At 36.4% G+C, this 19,289-nt stretch overlaps 1 protein-coding gene across 2 annotated transcripts in view; it reads left to right on the top strand.

The window, feature by feature from the left end:
- LOC138719409 (dynein axonemal assembly factor 11-like) overlaps positions 1-18,960 on the top strand; it is a 54,415-nt gene extending 35,455 nt beyond the window's left edge. For both annotated transcript variants that reach the window (XM_069854694.1, XM_069854693.1), the window contains 5 exons: positions 451-516; positions 2,052-2,121; positions 3,000-3,095; positions 8,712-8,797; positions 18,476-18,960. In XM_069854694.1, the coding sequence (XP_069710795.1) occupies positions 451-516; positions 2,052-2,121; positions 3,000-3,095; positions 8,712-8,797; positions 18,476-18,662 (505 nt within the window). In that variant the 3' untranslated portion in view covers positions 18,663-18,960. The remainder of the gene's footprint in view (positions 1-450; positions 517-2,051; positions 2,122-2,999; positions 3,096-8,711; positions 8,798-18,475) is intronic.
- The last annotated feature ends 329 nt before the right edge of the window (positions 18,961-19,289 follow it).

Below are 19,289 nucleotides of genomic sequence, written 5' to 3'. Positions count from 1 at the left end.
TTTTTATTTTGTATATGATAAGGTTATAATTACCTGGTTTCTGGTTCCAGGATTTCCATGCTTTTCATGAACTCTTGCTTCTATGCAGATGCTAAAGGGCAGGCAGATTTCACCAGCAGATGTCCCTCTTTCTGCGTCGACAGACTGATCTTGATTTTAACTGACCTTCAGCAGTACTTTTGTTTTGGTCTTGTTTTTCTTGTTTTTTTTCTGGATTTGTTGGGGAGAACAGAAAACAAATGTAAGAATTACTTCAGTTCAGATGCCAGTATTTTTTTCTGTTCACGATGAAAATTGCGACTGTTTCTGAAATGATCATATGATATATTGTCTAAATGGTGTTTGTAGTCATCTAAAATTGTTAGCAGTTGAATTTGAAGTGCACTGTAATGTTTGGTTATTCATTCCAATTGTATTTATCCTGGAGGTGTTTCTTTGCATTATTATTAGGCTTAATTTCTCTTTGAAAGATGATGAAGAAAACAACCAAATCATCTTGGATCTTGCCGTTTACAGGTCAGAATTATTTTTGTTTTCTCTTAATTTTTGCCATTCTTGATTTGTAATACACAGTGTTTCTAATATACTCCTCTCTGTATGGCAACTTTTCAAGAGGAAAACAAATCACACGCGCAGTAATGAAATAAATCCTGATGCCTGTGCCAGAGAACTGAAGCTGAATAAACCAAACCCCCTTCAGACTGTTCTGTTACTCCTGAATGAGGACTGGCTAATAGTCCTTTTTCAAACTGGTGTTTTCTGCAGTCCACAGGCAGGTTTCCTCCACACTTGTCCTTTTATACTTATGTAAACTCTTTTCCATTCTTCAACTGCAGATTAGAGTTGTAGAAAATGGGGGGTTGGCCTATTCTCTGGCTCTATAAGTTCTCTAGTACAGTTCATGTCTTTCTAGTTAAATTCTTCTCCTCCCCAAGACAGAGTAGGGTAGCCTTGTCCTAGTTCCCTTGCTTACTGGGAAGAGTCCATGGCCCATGCTATTTCCTGAGCTGTGCCAGGACATTACCTGGAAGAAACTTGGTTGAACCAGGCCAAGATATGACAGGGAAACCTGACAATTATTTAATAGTAGATGCAACTAAGCAGAACAGTAGCCTTGCCCACACTTCAGGAAGGTGTTGGAAAACCACAAGCTTATTTACCCAAAATAGAAACTTATTGAAGTAAACGTTGAACTAGTTTTATACCATAGAAACTCCATTCATGCCAGGTGTTATTCCTTTACAGTTCAGTAATTTCCCTCAACAGAGGCCTGCTCCGTGTTTCTGAATGATAAGGATTTTTTTTTTGAGCCTGAGAAAATCTGTTCAGGTGTTGGATATGTTGTAATATGCAGTGCTCACTTATAAGAAATGAAAACTAAAAGGTTTGAAAAATTCACCTAAGAAGGAACGTTACAAAAGAAGGGAGATAGGCAAGATATACTTGTGCATTGACTAGTATGTCACAGGAACATGAGTGTCTGTCACATGATAAAGGGCAGATGTTAATGTGGAGCTTTTACAGGTCACAAATTTTGTTTGACAGTACTGAAATTTAGAAGTACTGTGTTTTCAGGGAGTGTAAAATGCTTCTGTTGATTATTTTCCAGCAAATTCTGTGCAATAAAAGGACTCATAATAAATTTACTATTCAAGTCTTCAGAAAAAATAGTGGCAAAATACTTCTGCAATTTGAAATAGCAAATAGATTAATTTTCATATTAAAGTAAAGCACTAAACTAACAGAAAAAGGACATTTTCATTTTCCACAAAGATTTTGAATTTGAATTGTTGCAGTTATACTATAACTAATGTGGTGGACTTGATAGAATTTAAACATTGTCTTAATTGATATTCTGTGAACACACAGGAAGATCATGTTTTTCTTTGAAAAATATTAAATCTTAATAATATTTCATTAACTTAATAACTGAAATTGAGGTTTATAGATTATAAACTACAAAATTATCATTAAAGAGCTATATGGTCTACGCTGCTTATTTACTGGGCTGTATTGTAGGTTGATTGATTTATTTATATTTTATTCTGAAGACATTTGGACACTTCTCTGCTTGATGTTGATATCCAGCCAACTTACATACGAGTATTAGTGAAGGGAAAGGTTAGTGTTTTCTTACTATATTCATTTCAAATCAAGAGATAATGTTTGCCATAGTTATTCAGTGGACTCTGGATCTGACTTTTATGAGTTACAAACTGTGTGCACCTATGCAGAAAAAATATTCTTTCATTATTTTGGACCACACATAAACTGTGGAATTCCTAGCCAGAAGGACGTGCAATGCCTGAAATGAAATTTCACTATCTCTTTCTCTCCTTCTCTCTGCTTCTTTCCCCTCCCCCACCCCCAAACAGTGTACCATAATTCACTTAGGAAGAGAGCTTGCTAGTTGCCCTAGGCTAGAATTTAGCAATTTCACAGTCTGGAATTTATAGCTGACAGAAACAAATGGATGTATATTATTTTGAAAGGGCATTTATAATGTCATTCCAGTTTTCTCTCTTCTCAGTATTTTTAATTTTATTATCTTTTTTTGAAAAATTCACAATACTTAAAGAGTAAATCAAAATCCCTGTTTTTTACTATACCAACTGCATAAACAAAACTTCAGCATTACTTTATGTCTAAAATAGCCTGGATAATTTTTCTCATTTAATTGCTAATTTAAGTCAAGCATCATTTTTTTACCGTTCTTTAGAAATGTCACTTCAGGAATTATAGCAATTCAGGAATATACATGTGGCTATACTTGTAAGTAAAAGCTGTTTAGCATGCTAATCATTTATTAGGATTAATAAAACTACATATAAATTGAGGGGATTTAGACCTATACTGTCCTTAAGATGAACAGATGTGATAGTGATGTGTCTGCATGTGTTCTGTCCAGGACAAAAAAACCCTCAAATTAAAAAAAAAAAAAGCAAAGCAAAAGAAATATATTTTAGTATGATATACTTGAATCCCCTATTTTCTTATAGCCATTTCAGCTTGTGCTCCCTGAGGAAGTGAAGCCAGATTGCAGCTCTGCTAAAAGATCACAAACAACTGGTCATTTAGTTGTCAGCATGCCAAAGGTATGTAAAATAATCTGAGGAGGCATCATACAATTATGCCTAAAACGTTGTGAGTACTTTGGGAATGTTTCTGAGTTACAGGTAATATCTAGCTAGCTAAAGTTATTCAGTCTAGCCTTTCTTTTCTTGACATATTTTCCAAGGAAAAAATATTCCAGAAAGACAATTTAATTATAGAGCCAAACCTTAGGGTTTAAGATTCCTTTAAAGGAACATTATGAAAATCCATATTAATAGAACTACCTGTATTTCCTTTATTTTCATCAAAACCATCTTTTTATATATGAAAAGAGACTCTGCAAATGTGTGAGACTTGTGTAAATGTGTTAGAAGATAGATTTTTTAAATAACTGAAAGTAAGCAACTTACCTACTTTCTTTTTACGTCTCTGAAATAATAAACCAAATCAATTTCTCAAAATTTGTGTGGCACGCATATCTGTGAAGATGATGTAGCAGTCTCACATCTCAGGTGATCAGCACAAGGTTGCTTACCTCATTTTCCCTTGATGCTCTCTTTGTCTGGAAAGGGTTCACAAACCAGCTGTATGAAGTATATATAATCACAGAGTAAGAGGGTTTTGACAACATGGGGTTTCAACTTAAAAATCACAGAATTATAGATTCCCTAGGTTGGAAAAGACCTTTAAGATCATCAATCCCAACTATACCTATGTACTATTAAATCATATCCCTAAGCACTTCATCTCCCTGTCTTTTAATTACCTCCAGGGATGGTGACTCAATCACCTCCCTGGGCAGCTTGTCCAAGTGCCCGATAACCCTCTCAGTGAAGAATTTTTTCCTGATGTCCAATCTGAACTTCCTGTGGTACTGCTTGAGGCCATTCCCTCTCATCCTAAGTTGCTGCACAATAGTCCCTAGTACTTAAAAAAACCTCAGTAGAAGTCATATTCCCCTACTATTCCTAACTCTGTGCTCTCCTATCTCCCATGTGCTATGATATTTGCCTGTGTGATCTTATGCTGATCAGGATTCAAGTCAATTGAGAATTCTACTGGCAAGTAAAAGTAAATTGGCTTAAAGTATGGTTTTTATTCTCTCTCTTCCCTGTCCTGTTCTTGCAGGGTAAATGAAAGTAAACTGATATGTTCATTTTATTTCCTCTCCACAGTGTGTCTTCCTGTGGTTTCGGTAAATGTTGCTTGTACCCTCTACTGTGGTATTTTGATTTGTGGGATGGCATTATGAGTAAATGAGTTAAAATTAAAGGTGGAATCAGGACATCTCTTACCTGTTCTCACACATATGCCAAAAAAAAAAAAAAAAAAGAACAGTGGAGGTCAACTTGTCTTACTGCAGTAGGCAGCGAGAGAGGTAATGGGTGGCTAGCCAGCAACCAGTGAAAGTTTAGGAGGCATTAGAGCTTAAATACAAGGAAGATGCAGAAGTGCAAACCAGAATAGAAGACAAGGGCAGAAAGAATGTGAGTGTCAGGGGTATCTCCAGGTATCAGTGCATAGTGGGTGGGATGATGGCAGAAACAGGAAGGCACTTAAGTTTGGACTTGATGTCATCTGGTGCAAGACTGAATTCCTGAACCTGCAGGAAGAGCAGAGATCGACTGAAGGGCTTGGAGCAGACAGGGAACTGGAAGTTTTAGGAAGGCAGAGTTCTGGAGAAGAGACAAGAATGGATTGTATGGTAGGAAAGATTAATAAACTTCAGTATCTTGCTCTTCTGCCATTCTGCCTTTGGAGGACTGAACTGCTTAAAACCTCCAGGACTACATCTTGTATTTTTGGCTTTCATATTAGGGTAACTCTGCCCAATGGTAGTTACGGAAAAACGTAATTCTTGGTGCTCTAGCCTTACCCTTCTAGCAGTTTCTCTGCTGTGTAGGAGCAGTGGGACATGGTGTTACATTGGAAGCTACTAGGATATATCAATTACAGCATTTTCTTCTGAAAAAGAAGATGCTATTTGGGTTCATTTCTTTCTCTTTGTGTTCTGATTTAATTCTAAGACTATGCAACTAGTAGCCGTAACTGAAAAGTTATTTTTCAGCTTTTGGTTTTTTCCACTTATGGTTCTATACCTTCTATGTTTTATTCTATGCTCCAGTCCCACACCATCTGTCTTTCCTTACACGGACAGCCTGTCATTAAATCACAAACTGTCACTCTAGCACCAAGCATGCAGTTTCTCCAGGAGTTTGAAGAATGCTGAAAATTGTACTCATTTGGTTCACATCCTTACTTTGTTAAGGTTCAAAATTCACTCCTGCAAAACCTCATTCTTTACTAAATTTCTTTCTTTGAAACCGAGACCTTGATTTTTCCCTTTGGGATGTTGTTCTCAATGTTTTGTTTACTATTAACTTGTCTTTTGGATATTTTAAATACTATCAGTTTGTTATCCCATAACCTGCTTTTATTACTCATACATCTTGCTCATCCCTTTGTGGATGATCAGTGCCTTTGAAAATGTAAATATTTTAAAGAGTCTCAAGATATATTTAAATCTGCTGCCTGCCTAGAAAGTCATATCTGAATCAGCAAAATAAATATTATCTCTTCATATTGTGATTGACGATTGCCTTTATTCCATTATCAACTTTATATTTCGCCTACATTTCACCTACTTTGGTATTTTAGCTGCACCTATGTATTTCACCTGCCTGAGGCTCCAGAGCCTGTTTCATCTCAAAATGTTGTGATTCACAGGTATCTGTGAGATCTGAAAAAGACAGAAGCTCTATGGAATAACTGGGTTGATGTTCTGAGCTTTGCCTTGATTTGATTAAAAACTACTTGTGTATCTGGAACGTTGAGAGACATGCATGAATGAAATGCGGCATGGTCTGCTATCTTCATTGTCAATGGATCAAAAGACTTGCAGCTTTGCAGAAAAGGATCTGGGTATCTTGTTGGACACCAAGTTGAACATGAACTGGCAATATCCTCTTCGGCCAAAGAAGGCTAATGTATCCTGGGCTGCATTAGGAGTGTTGCCAGTAGGTTGAGGAAGGCAATCCTTCCCCTCTGTTCAGCACTGGTGAGACACACTTGGAGCACTGTGTCCAGTGCTGGGCTTCCCAGCACGAGAGAGATGTTGACATACTGGAAAGAATCCAGAGAAGGGTCACAAAGATTGATTAAAGGGCTGGAGCGTTTCTCCTATGAAGAAAGGCTGAGAGTGCAGAAAGTGTTCATCTTTGAGGAGAGAAGGTTTCAGGAGATCTTATCTATAAATACCTAAAGGGAGGATGTATAGCAGGATAGAGAAAGGCTGTATTCAGTAGTGCCCAGTTACCCTTAGGTAACTGAAATGTTAAAAATTGTTAGCCTAAAAATGGTCTCATATATTATGCTTCTTGCAATACTATACTAAAAATATATCTCTCTTCTCTGTAACAGAACAGAAGGGTAACTGAACTCAAGTGTTTTACACTTACTTTAATGAGTTTCTGATCGGGTTACTAAACCTTTCACTAGTCATCTTCCAGCCTTTACAATGAAGACCAAAACCTCTTTCCTTGCCCTTCTAATGACCTTGGCATGCCACAGATGTTTCACAGTAAATTCCACATGAACTAAAAGAAAGGAAATCATATTCACCAGCTTTTCTGGAAACATTTTTCTTAAATGTGCTGTTTATTACACAGTAGAATCATTGTAGAATAAGTGTCTTTCTAAGGCAGTGTCTATTAAGATATTTTGGAAGCTCATCAAAGCAAACTAAAGGACATGACATTCAGTAAAATTATATAGTGACGCTTTTAAAGTGTTGTGTTTCTACTGTGATAATCATATGTACAGAGATTTTGCATGAGTAAGGAGCTGATACTGGGTAATTTTTACCTGCTTCCTTTCTGGGAAAAATATTTATGCCATGAAGCTTTTTAAACTTTGAACCTCTATGTTCTAGCAGTGTTATCTTTGCAAATGATGCAAGAAAATTAAAAACTGAGAGTATACGTAACAGACTGACAAAACCTGGCATATTAAACCAGTGATTTTGTAAAATGTCATCAGTAGATAACACTAGTAGCATTTTAATTAATGTTTGACAAACAGTATCAAAAACAGTGTTACTAACAAGAAGGTTTTATTTAGAGTTCTGAGATATTCTGTGTCATGTTTTAAAAATTTACTTTCCTTATTTTCATAGAATCATAGAATAACCAGGTTGGAAAAGACCCACCGGAGTCCAACCATTCCTATCAATCACTAAACCATGCCCCTTAGCACCTCGTCCACCCATGCCTCAAACACCTCCAGGGAAGATGAATCCACCACCTCCCTGGGCAGCCTGTTCCAGTGCCCAATGACCCTTTCTGTGAAGAATTTTTTCCTAATGTCCAGCCTAAATCTCCCCTGGCAGAGCTTGAGGCCATTCCCTCTTGTCCTGTCCCCTGTCACTTGGGAGAAGAGGCCAGCTCCCTGCTCTCCACAACCTCCTTTCAGGTAGTTATAGAGAGCAATGAGGTCTCCCCTCAGCCTCCTCTTCTCCAGGCTAAACAACCCCAGCTCTCTCAGCTGCTCCTTGTAAGAGCTGTTCTCCACCCCCTTCATCAGCTTCATTGCTCTTCTCTGGACAAGCTCCAGAGCCTCAACGTCCTTCTTGTGGTGAGCAGCCTAGAACTGAACACAGTTCTACTTAACATGTACATTCCTAGAAGTCTCTGATAGCAAGGACTCTCCTTTCTATTTTCTGAGTAAAGCAATTATTAGAACTAGTTTCACAGAATAACTTCTAGAAAGCTTAATTACATTCACTTAGTCCATCTTCCTGTATACCACAGGTTTATATTTCATGCAGTTATCTTTTTTCTGAGCTGTAAGTCTTATTTTTGGCCAGAGTTGAAGCTATGACAGTTCTGTTTTCCAGAGCAGTTATCCTCGCTTGAGCTAACATGAAGAAATGGACAGTCAGCTACTGGCTTGAGGAAGCTCACATACCATTATTGCATATGAAGTTGTATTTCAAAAAGAAGAAAAACTGGAGACTATCACTTTTTTTTTTCTTGAATAGAGCTAGGAGGACATATTCTGAACAGAAGAGATTTTATGTCAAAGAATTTTTGATAATTGATAATAGATGTTTTAGTAGGCAAATCCTAACCTTTTCCTAAGTACTAGAATCACTTCTTTTCAAGGAAGTCTTTTCTGACTGCAGAATCAGCCAATTTCCTCACCATCCTTGATGATGTGCTCTGAGGGCAAAGTAAGGAACACAAGTCTCCAGATTACAGCAGATTCTTTAATAAAAATGTCTGAACTACATGGACACCAAAACTGAAATGCAAGTGAGAGGCACATCATGGAGCAGTTTTTTAGCTATGGAAAAAATCAGAAATGTGCTTTATTGACATGTTACTAAACATGACAGCATACATTTAAACACAAGTAGATGTATATAACTGCTTTTTATATATATATTCTTTTGTATATATTTGAATATATGTCCATTCAGATTACTTGGTTAAAATTGCTTGATGCATGTGTTAATATCTAACAGAAAGAGCAAGTGTCATAAGAGAAAATTTATTCAGAATCTCTTAATATTTCTATTTTTGAAAGATTATGTAAATGCTTGTGAGCATAAACATCAACTTTTATGATACTTATTTTTCTATCGGCTTTTATTTTAGGCTAGAGAAATAATCCTGGCTAAGCAAAAAGTATCAACTTCAATTAAAGATTCCTACTGCAATGCACTGCGAAAAAATGCAAGAAGGTAATTACTTTTTTCTTTTGCATTAATTTTATTTTTTTGTGCATTTGTTGGTCACATACCACAATATATGCTTCTTATTATGCTATAACTGAAATTTTGAAAACATTGATTTGTGTAGATTAAAACAATGTTTAAATGCTTTAGACTAATGGCTTGTCTGGTATAAAGTGATCTGGTCCAAAAAAGAGCCAAAAAAGCACATATTTCTGCCAATTTATTTTGTTCCATCAGTTCATTCTGTTTGTTAAACTGGTATATGCTAAAACCAAATCACCTGCTGAGAATTGCCTCTGCAGAGCTCTTTGGTATGTAACCCAAGTCTGAAAATCATTTAGAAAGCAATGATTTTGAGTGTCTCTCATGAATGTATTTGCTTGCTAGTATACAGAGTGAGCTACTGCAGTAATAAACAGGTTCAAAAAGCAATTCTGCAAGATTTTATAACATACATTCATGCTAGTAAATGTGCTGTAAACTCCAGCTCTTGAAATCTTGCTGATAATGACTTCCAGGAGCAAGAAATTATCAGTGATGCACTAATTTTGTTTTGATTCTTAGCAAGTGTTACTTCCATTGCTGTAGACAGAAAACAGAGTTGATGGACACCTGGTCTATCTACAAATATGATATATCTTTTAATCTTTCTTTTTCCTGTTGCCGTAGACAATGATATTCATACCAGAATAAGATACAGTGATGAAAAACTTTGTTAATCCATTTTTCTGCGTATATTTAAAGTGTTGCATTTATTTTCTTGTTTGATTTCATTGTGGTGGGTGTCGATGGAAAGCCTAAGCAGTTAGTAAAAGAATGGCATTATGTATTATAGATATTCTTCTTGGTCTCAATACTTAGGTCACTACCAAAAAAGCTCTGCAAGAGTCTGTTGTCATTAATTCTGTGTTTTATTTCTTATTTTTAATGAAGATCAGTCATGACTTCTTTTCTTAAATGACCTGTCTGTTCGGAAGAGAATAGGGCAACTGCAAGAATTTGCTGAGATTGCAAATCACAGAATCATAGAATAATTAGGGTTGGAAGGGACCTTAAAGATCATCTAGTTGCAATCCCCCTGCCATGGGCAGGGACATCTAACTAGGTCAGGCTGCCCAAGGCCCCAACCAACCTGGCCTTGAACACCTCCAGGGGTGGGGCAGCCACAACTTCCGTAGGCAACCTGTTCCAGTGCCTCTCATGGTGAAGAAATTCTTCCTTATGTCTAGCCTAAATCTGCCCCTCTCCTGCATCCTTATACACGTCCCAGGTTAATGATCCAGAAGAACAGCACCCTTTTCTTAGGCAGCACAGATTAAAACACTGCACCATCTCGATTATGAAGTATTTAAAATACTTTCAAAAGGTCCAAACCAAATGGTGGATACTTACTCTCTGTGATATTTGAAAAGTCATAGCAGTCAGGTGGAAATCCCTGGTGACTGGGAGAAGGGAAACTTTGCACCCATTTTTAAAAAAGGGAAGAAAGGATGATCCTGGGATATATCGACCTGTCAGCCTCACCTCTGTACTAGGGAAACAGTGCTGTTTAATATCTTCATCAATGACATGGGCAGTAGGATTGAGTGCACCTTCAGCAAGTTTGCAGATGACACCAAGCTCAGTGATGTGGTTGACACACCTGTGGGATGGGATGCCATCCAGAGGGACCTTGCTAAGCTCAAGAAATGGACTCGTTAACATCATGAGGTTCAAAAAAGTCGAGGACAAGATCCCATACTTGGGCTGGGGCAAACTCCAGTATCAATACAAGGTGGGGGATGGAAAGATTGAGAGAAACCCTGCTGAGATGGACTTGTAGGTAGTCATGGATGGAAAACTGGACATGAGATGACATGCGCTTCATAGCCCAGAAGGCCAACCGTATTCTGGGATGCATCAATAGAAGAATGTTCAGCAAACTGGGGGAGGTGATTATCCCCTTCTACTCTGCTTTTGTGAGTCCTTACCTGATGTACTGCATACAGCTCTGAAGCCCTCAGCACAGAAAAGGCATGGACCTGTTGGAGCAGGTCAAGAGGACAAGGAAGCTCATAGTAAGGATGGGGACATAGTTTTTAACAGGGCCTGTAGCAGTAGGACAAAGAGTATGGTTTCAAACCAAAAGACATAGATTTAGACTGGATATAATAAGGAATTTTTGTGAGGAGGGTGATGAAACACTGCAACAGGTTGAGCAGAGAGGTGGTAGATTCCCCATCCCTGGAAACATTGAAGGTCAGTTTGTATGAGGCTCTGAGCAACCTGATGTAGTTGAAGATCTCCCTGGTCACTGCAGGGGGGTTGGACTAGGTGACCTTTAAAGCATCCCTCCAACACAAACTGTTCTATGAATTTATTCTATGATTCTTTCCCACAGAAGTACATTAAAATAAATCAGTTTAAAAAAAAGTCTTAGCTTTATTTCCTGGATAAAATTACACCTTCCTTCGTTAGATAACTGACATTATCTCTCTTCCAAATGGATTCTGCCAAACAGCAGAAGAGTTTGCAACCTGTGGATAAGGAATATACATGTCCTCAGGACCCTTTGTATGCCTTTAGTTTTGGCTACAGAGTAAATGTTTAAGTAGAAGTAGTAGTGGATATATGGAAGTAATAATGTGAAACAGTCCTTTTTCCTGCTACCTGACAGACTAAAGATATTCCAGGGCATAATGAAACTCCATGAATTTATGTTTAGTTTCAATGCAGTTTTAACTAATTATGAATATTCTTACTGTAGATTTTAAAGGAAAAGTACAAATTTTGCTGTTAAAATATTACAGGAATTTATATCACAAAGGGAGAAGTAGGTAAAAAGTTTTTGAATTACAATTCTTACTAAAAATAGCAAGTTTCAACCTCTTTAGTCAAAAAGTCGCTGACTAGTCAGATGTTAAAAATTCACTGAATAGTCTCTTAGATTACAGAAGAACATTCATTACAATGATTACACTTGACAGCTGCAGATGTCTTAGCAAAATGCTGTCAGACATGTAATCTGCTAAGCTATAATGTAGTACTTTAAATCTCTTTAAGCCTTAGACTCTTTAACTCTAGTTAGCTAGATTACATGATGATACTATCATTACATAAGATAATGTGTGTAAAACTGGATTTCAGACCTTCAAACAGACAGGATTCTGTGAGAGGAATTTGACAGATTTTTTATACTTACAAAGCCTCTATTAACGTAGTAGCTGAGTATGACATCCTTTACCATAACTGGCCTCACAAGTGGAGCTCACCACAACTGCATAGGTGAAATTCAAACAGAGATAGGAACTGACCTTTCTGAAGCCATACTGGAACTCTAAAGAGTAACAGTTGCATAAGGTCAATAATCTTTGTCTTGTACCCTCAGCTTTAGACTATTCTTTCTTTAAGATGTTGGAAAAGAAAAAAAATGAAATAAACCTCAAAATGTCTCTAAATGTAAATATATAGACATTTTAATTCCTCCAGTAAAGAAAAACAAGAAAGATACGTAGGAATATCACAGAATCACAGAACCACCAGGTTGGAAGAGACCCACCAGATCGAGTCCAACCATTGCTATCAAACACTAAACCATGCCCCTCAGTGCCTCGTCCACCCGTCCCTTAAACACCTCCAGGAAAGGTGAATCAACCACCTCCCTGGGCAGCCTGTTCCAGTGCCCAATGACCCTTTCTGTGAAAAATTTTTTCCTAATGTCCAGCCTAAACCTCCCCTGGTGGAGCTTGAGGCCATTCCCTCTTGTCCTGTCCCCTTTCACTTGAGAGAAGAGGCCATCACCCTCCTCTCTACAACCTCCTTTCAGGTAGTTGTAGAGAGCAATGAGGTCTCTCCTCAGCCTCCTCCAGGCTAAACAACCCCAGCTCTCTCAGATGTTCCTCATAAGGCCTGTTCTCCAGCCCCGTCACCAGCTTTGTTGCTCTTCTCTGGACTCGCTCCAGAGCTTCAACATCCTTCTTGTGGTGAGGAGATTTTTTTTTTTTTACTGCAGATCATAGGCTCTTAAAATGGTTTGGGTTTGGAGGCACCTTAAATCATCTAGTTCCAACCCCTCTGCCATGGGCAGGGACACTTCCCACTAGTCCAGGTTGCTCAAAGCCTCACATCTTTACATATAGATGTTGAGAAATACAGCCAGATAATGGGTTAATTTAAGAAGACAAAGGAATGGAACAGCAATTTCTAGGGTACTTCAGAAAGCAAAATTAAAAACAACTCAGCAAGTTCTAGTCTGTAATACATCTCTTATAATGAGATTAGGAATGTAAGGCAAAGGTGTATTCTATTTGAATAGTTCAAGCATTGAAAGTTTGAGTGCCGTGCCTTTCTCCTCTTAGTTAAGTAACATTGCACTTGTTGACTAAGCAAGGAGGTGCTATAGAAAATACCTAATGCATTAGGTTAAAAGTCTGACTTACACTCTGCTAGAATCAGTTCTTACTGGCAGTGTGTGCTTTATGGCTTTTGGGGGGTTGCTGGGTTTTTGCTTTGCAATGTTTTGGGTTTTTTTTTCATCTGTATTCTTAAGGGGAAAACAAAAGAAAAACATAGGATGCTGTAATGTCTACCACTGTCAGCTGGTGCACCTATAATGCTTTTGAATAGGTTATGTAGACTAGCCAAAATTCACTAGCTGGGAAAGCCATCAAATGTATAAAAGTGTCTGGAAGTTATGTTGAACTTAAGGACAAAAGACTTTGGTGTTTTTAATCACTGTATTGGATTTTAATTCCAACCTTTTTCTAGCAAACCTGACATCATCTGACTCATTAACAAAACATTTTTATGGTTCACAGTTTCATAGTGATGGACAAGAATTAATTTACTTTCCTTGGAGTAATTTTTATTTTTAATTGAGATTTTTATTCCATTTATTAACAAGCAAAGAAAGAAAGACTGAGTAATTAAAATTCCACATTTGTCTCACCTGAGATGTAACAGTGTTGCTGAAGATGAGATGTACTGCGAAGGTCTGATTTCCAAGACGACCCCAATTTAGGATGGTTCATTTTGGTTGAGAAGATGCAAAGAACAAATCTGGGGGAGAAATTTGTAGATGTAAGAGTAAGAATCATTCTTTGGGAGAGAGAATTTCTCATGTGGATCCTTGAAAGAATCCCTGTGAAATGCAGAAAAACTCCCTTCCTTTCCACAGACTTAATGGCTGGGTATCTCTCCCAGTTTTGCATTTCTACAGTTTACAGGGAGGTATAGAGTTGTAAAAAAGTTGGAAAGAAGAGAATTTCATGTTGCAAAGAGAAATACAGTGGAAAAAAATGAACAATTTCCTCAAGACTAGAAATTAAGGCAAGATGAGGTCAGAAATTGAATGGAGCTGTGGACAAACTATCCTGAAAGAATTGCAAGAGGATTTATGTGACCTTTCAAAACCCAAATTCACCTTCATTTCTGTGCCTAAATGGAGCACGAAGATTTTAACTTGAAGAAATCCACATCTGAAGTGTGACCTGCACACAAGATGAATAAACCATTGGAAAGATCACAAATGACAAATCTTTATCAATTCTATTGACATGTCATGTTTGCCTTCTATAAATACCAGAAAGTACATTGTAAATCTTGAGAGTTTAATAGATTTGCAGGAATACAATTTTCAGGCTACATACTTAGTTAGCTGTCATGAAGACAATGAGAATTTTTACAATGCAGGTAACATTGTCTGGGAAAGGATGAACCATAGGAGTTGTAGTTCAATTGACTTCTTAAACAGAAAGTGGAGTCAGATATATCTAAGCAATATATTATAAAAAGGCTTTTTACTCAAGTTAATCTTAAATTGTAGATTCATTTGCATACTTACAGAGGTCTGGAGCTAAATCAAAATGCAGCGTATACATCTCTAGAATTTGATGAATGAGGATTTTTAACAAAAGGTGGGATGTCTAAGAAGTGATTTGAAAATTAGTTTGCACACACAGAGGCATCTGGTAATCCATGACTCTAAGGAGGGTAAGGAGACTTCAGAAATATGCCATTCTAGGGAACAGCGTTCTCAAGCAGATTGTTCAGATAACTAATCTCCAATTGTCCATATATAAATGAGGACAAAAGTCTGAGGGCAGAGACATACTTTAAAGTGTCTTTGTAACTTTCCATAACTTTCTAAATAAAGTCTTAACACCTTCATAGTTTGATGAATCCTCTTCATGTGATGTATATGTCTTTTAGAACAGAATGACCTAGATATTATCAGCCTTTTATTTATCATAACTTTTTACTAGTGATTTGTTAGTTCTCCTTGATTGTAGTTTAGTCCTTGAAAAATTAATTTCATTCTACCAGCCACTGATTCTGAAGACTACAGTTATAGGTTCATTTCAGATTATGCCTATACAGAGAGATTTGAAAGGCTTCTTATGTAATCAAAGAAATATTCATATTCCAAGTATTTATAAAACAATGATTATTTGCTTACATCCTTTAGTAGATGTTTCTAAGCCTGTATTTTCAGAAGTTGAGACCAGAGTATGACAAGCGTCATACATTCACCATCAGTTTGTAACACACAAAAAGGTTTGTCTTTCTCAAGACTCTGAAATAAGATATAATTCCATATACTGAAATGACTTTATCTTCTCATTCAAGAAAAGGTTTTTCTAAGATGACAACGGCTTTTGTGCTGTTTCATTCACAATGTTAGAAGACTAGAAAAAGTGCCTTTCCAAAGTTGTCAGTTATCACTTGTAAATATCTTTGGAAACCCTGGTGCCAGAAAGGAAACTTTCAATCAATTGTCAAAAAAACTGATATTCTCGATGAAATACATGATAAATCTTTAGCAATTTAAATTTTATTGAAATTCAGAAATTGTAATGGGAAATATAACTGTCAAATCATTAAAATATCAAAGACAGGGATTAAGAACTGCGTGAACAAAAGTGTAAATTATCAAAGAATATCAAATTATCAGATATGTGCTCTGTCACACTCCAGATTGTTCAGCAGACTGCTATAGTTATACAGGATGGAAGGACTGACTTTCTTTACTGTGAAGTCTTTTCATTTTCTTTTTTAAAATGGTTGTTGAACTATGTGGAGATAGAAATAGCCCATCTAAGGGGGGAAAATTCCAGGAAAAAATTAAGGATTTAATCCAGTATTATTCAGTTTGTACAGTGCTCTAATTTTAGACCATAGTTTTCTCTTAAGTAGAGAACCCTCAGCATCAGGTATTGGTGCTAGAAACTGTAAATTTCATTTTTTTTAAAAACGTGAAATTGGAATTACTTGCAAACACTGGGATTTCCAGGTACGTGCTGTAGTTGATTCTGCAAGTTTTATTGTTTTATTCAGTCTTGTCTTGTTGCTTCAGGAACAAGATTGCTTTTATTCTGCTAGGTGGAATTAAATGTTTAGATTGCCTGAATAAACTTCTTCCAAAAATTTTCAGGTGGTTAATCTTGAAATCACCGCTACCCAGACTCTCATTGCTTAAGTTACGTGATGAGAGGAGCAGATCCACAGCAGCTGTACCTTTTTTTAGCTGTATTGACTTCAGCACAGCTGAATCTTGTCATCAGCAAAATATTTGTATCATAGTAGTTGAGATAACACTATGAATCTTTACTAAACAAGTACAGAACAGTTGATTCTGTGCATATAAGTACATAAAAATTCACTTCCTTTGTGGGAAAAACCCCCACCTGTGATTGATTCTCAGTCTTTCCTATTGTCTATTGCTGACAGACATGTCTAGATGACATGTGCTGATGAAATTGTGAGAATGACTGATGTATATAGTCCTTTCATAGCTTGTTAATGGGGATTGTTACTTATGACATTCACTGTTATTAATTTCTGGTGTCTTGAAGTTTATTCTGCTACTAAGCAATAAGCTATTCAAACTTGATAGAGTTTATTGTATTTTTATGACTAGCAATTTGTACAATTTTAGAGCTGTTGAACAAATGTAAATTGCCACTACCAAAATACTTCAAATCAAGGCAAATATTTTCTATCATGTGATGGAAACACAGGCTGAGGGTAATTAATTTTTATCTTTATGCTTTTCTAGCTTTCCTAGAGATGCTTCAGATTAGTAATTAGTGATTAGACTGAGATTCAGGACAGAGTGTGCTCTCTTTGAAGTCTCCTAAACAGCTATTGATAAAGTGATACCAGGTCACAGCAGATTTCACAAACTGCAGAGGAAACAAAAATATCTCTTACCTCTTGGGAATGAATATTTTCTAGATTGTTACCACAAAATGAATCCACTTTTATTTCATTAAACTGTGTAGAATAAGAAAAAAATTCCAGCTTTATAAAGTAAAGAACATTCAGGGTAAAGAAATAAGAGTTTTCTTGTATCTTTCTTTATTACCTATAAAATTCTCCTCAGATTAGTTTTTGTTTGTGCTGTTTTTTGGAAAAGGTTATACAGGTTATTAAAGCAGGATATTTCTCTGGTCATTTGCCACTCAATAAAAATAAGCAAATAATTCCCATAGCACAAAACAAATCTAGTGGCATAAGGCTGAAGAGCCTCTTTTGTTAGAAATACTTTTCTCCGCACTAGCATAGAAGGAGAGGAGAAAGTCTCTGATGAATCCCTCACCATCTCTCCTCCACTGGGACGGAGTGGATGGATCCACATCACATGGATGTGGGCTCAGATGCCTGCTCAGATCCCGCAGAACATTGATGGAGAAACACTGGCACAATTCAGAAGCTCCTTGGCAAAACTCTTTCTTTGTTTTAAGAGCTGAAGATGGTGATTTTCAATAAAAAATATTTTAATATCCTTTATTTACATTTTTTCATTACCTGTTTTGTCACCCAAGAAATGCATTCTTTCATTCAGTGACTTTGCTACTTTTCATTTGTTCTAGTCCTAATAAGCCTTTTTGATCTCCTGGGTAAACATGTACTTTTCTCACATCTTTGAGGTGATGCAGTGTCTTTTGTAATGCTGGCTTTGAACCTTGACACAAAGAAGCACTCACTATAAAATGAAAATTACAAAGATGCACAACCGGTGTTGGAATTTGCAGAAATTAGAACATCATTGTACAAGTAAATTGCAGTTTTACCATTTTTCATGTAAAAATTATAAACCGAAAATAAGTTAGGTTTTTTTCTATTTAATTGTTAAACTCCTTTATTAAAAAAGAACAGTGTCTTTAAAGCTCCAAATATAACAATATTTCAATTTTTTTATTATTGTGTGATGCCTTAATGTGTGGACTGTAAAATGTGATACAAAAGAATATCCTTAATGGCAAGGGAATTTGGAAATTTGGTTATAACTCTGTCCTTTCTTATCCTTTCATTTAATTTTATTTTTTCATTATACAAACAGAGTGAGTATCCATATTACCATACCTCTGTCATACATCAAAAGCCAACCATTTCTAATGTGATACCAGCAATCACCGTGTTCTGATATAAAGCAAATTACAGATGTAAAAAACCTAACATTTGATATTTGTAGGCTAAGTATTCTTTTGTACAAAATCTAAGATTTTTTAGTACTTTTCTGTGTTTATACTGAGATTTTTACAGCAATCAATTTTAAAGTTACAAGAACTCTTAATCCTTGTTTAGCTGAAGTCAGTAACAACCCTCACACTGAAGTAAACAAGCTTATAAATGGAAACTCAAAATAGTTTGGTTATATTTGAGAGTGAAATTAATTTTTTTCCATTTCTTTCCCTCTTTCAGGAGCAGACAAGTTGAGAAATTAGAAGTGGATTCTAATAAATATTCATTCCCTGATGTGACAAAGATAGTCCATGAAAAGGAACAAATTGGAAAGGGACCTATTAGGCTACAACCAGAGAAAATTACAAAGATAAAGAAGAGTTGTGTTGATCTTGAAGATAATGAAGAAGTTCCTCCCTTAATTTGAAACATTCTTAAATAGTCCCTTTACATGTGGCGTGTATGCTTGAGTTGTTTTCATGCCCCTATGCATAAAGGAGGTATTATGCTGCTGAAGATGGAAATATTACATTTCTTAGGAATAACTTTGTTATGCCCTTGTTTTCTGCAGCGCTTTCTGTTAGTATATTGCTATATAACTACTTTTTTTTCTAGACTGTTTATTTAGTAAGTCAGGAATAGGAGCCATATGTCAGTCATTGTTGTGTTTTCAAAGAATTTACTGTCTACTTAGAAAGATGACATTACTGTAAAAAAAGAGAGAAGGAAGGAGGAAAGCACTTGTTACAAGGTTTATGATTATTCTCAATAAACTGAAGATAGCAAATATTTCTATCTATTCCTTCAATGTTCTTTTTCATGAAGCACCACAGTAAAAAAACTTATTGCTGTAACCTGCCATACGTCAGTGAATTTTCCAGCATAATGCTAAGCTCCTGGATTCTAAAGGTGGTATAACAAAGCCACTCCTTTAAGATTTTTTGGAGAGAATAATGTTGAACACAGTAGTTTTGATATGGCATCATTGGGAAACTGGGAGAAATCAGCCAGACCACTATTTTTTGTCTTCATGCATGTACTCTAAAATGTTAAA

This window comes from Phaenicophaeus curvirostris, chromosome 3, assembly GCF_032191515.1.
Source record: "Phaenicophaeus curvirostris isolate KB17595 chromosome 3, BPBGC_Pcur_1.0, whole genome shotgun sequence".
Taxonomy (NCBI): Eukaryota; Metazoa; Chordata; class Aves; order Cuculiformes; family Cuculidae; genus Phaenicophaeus; species Phaenicophaeus curvirostris.
Note: the sequence above shows the minus strand (reverse complement) of the source record. Positions and strands in the feature narration are given on the sequence as shown.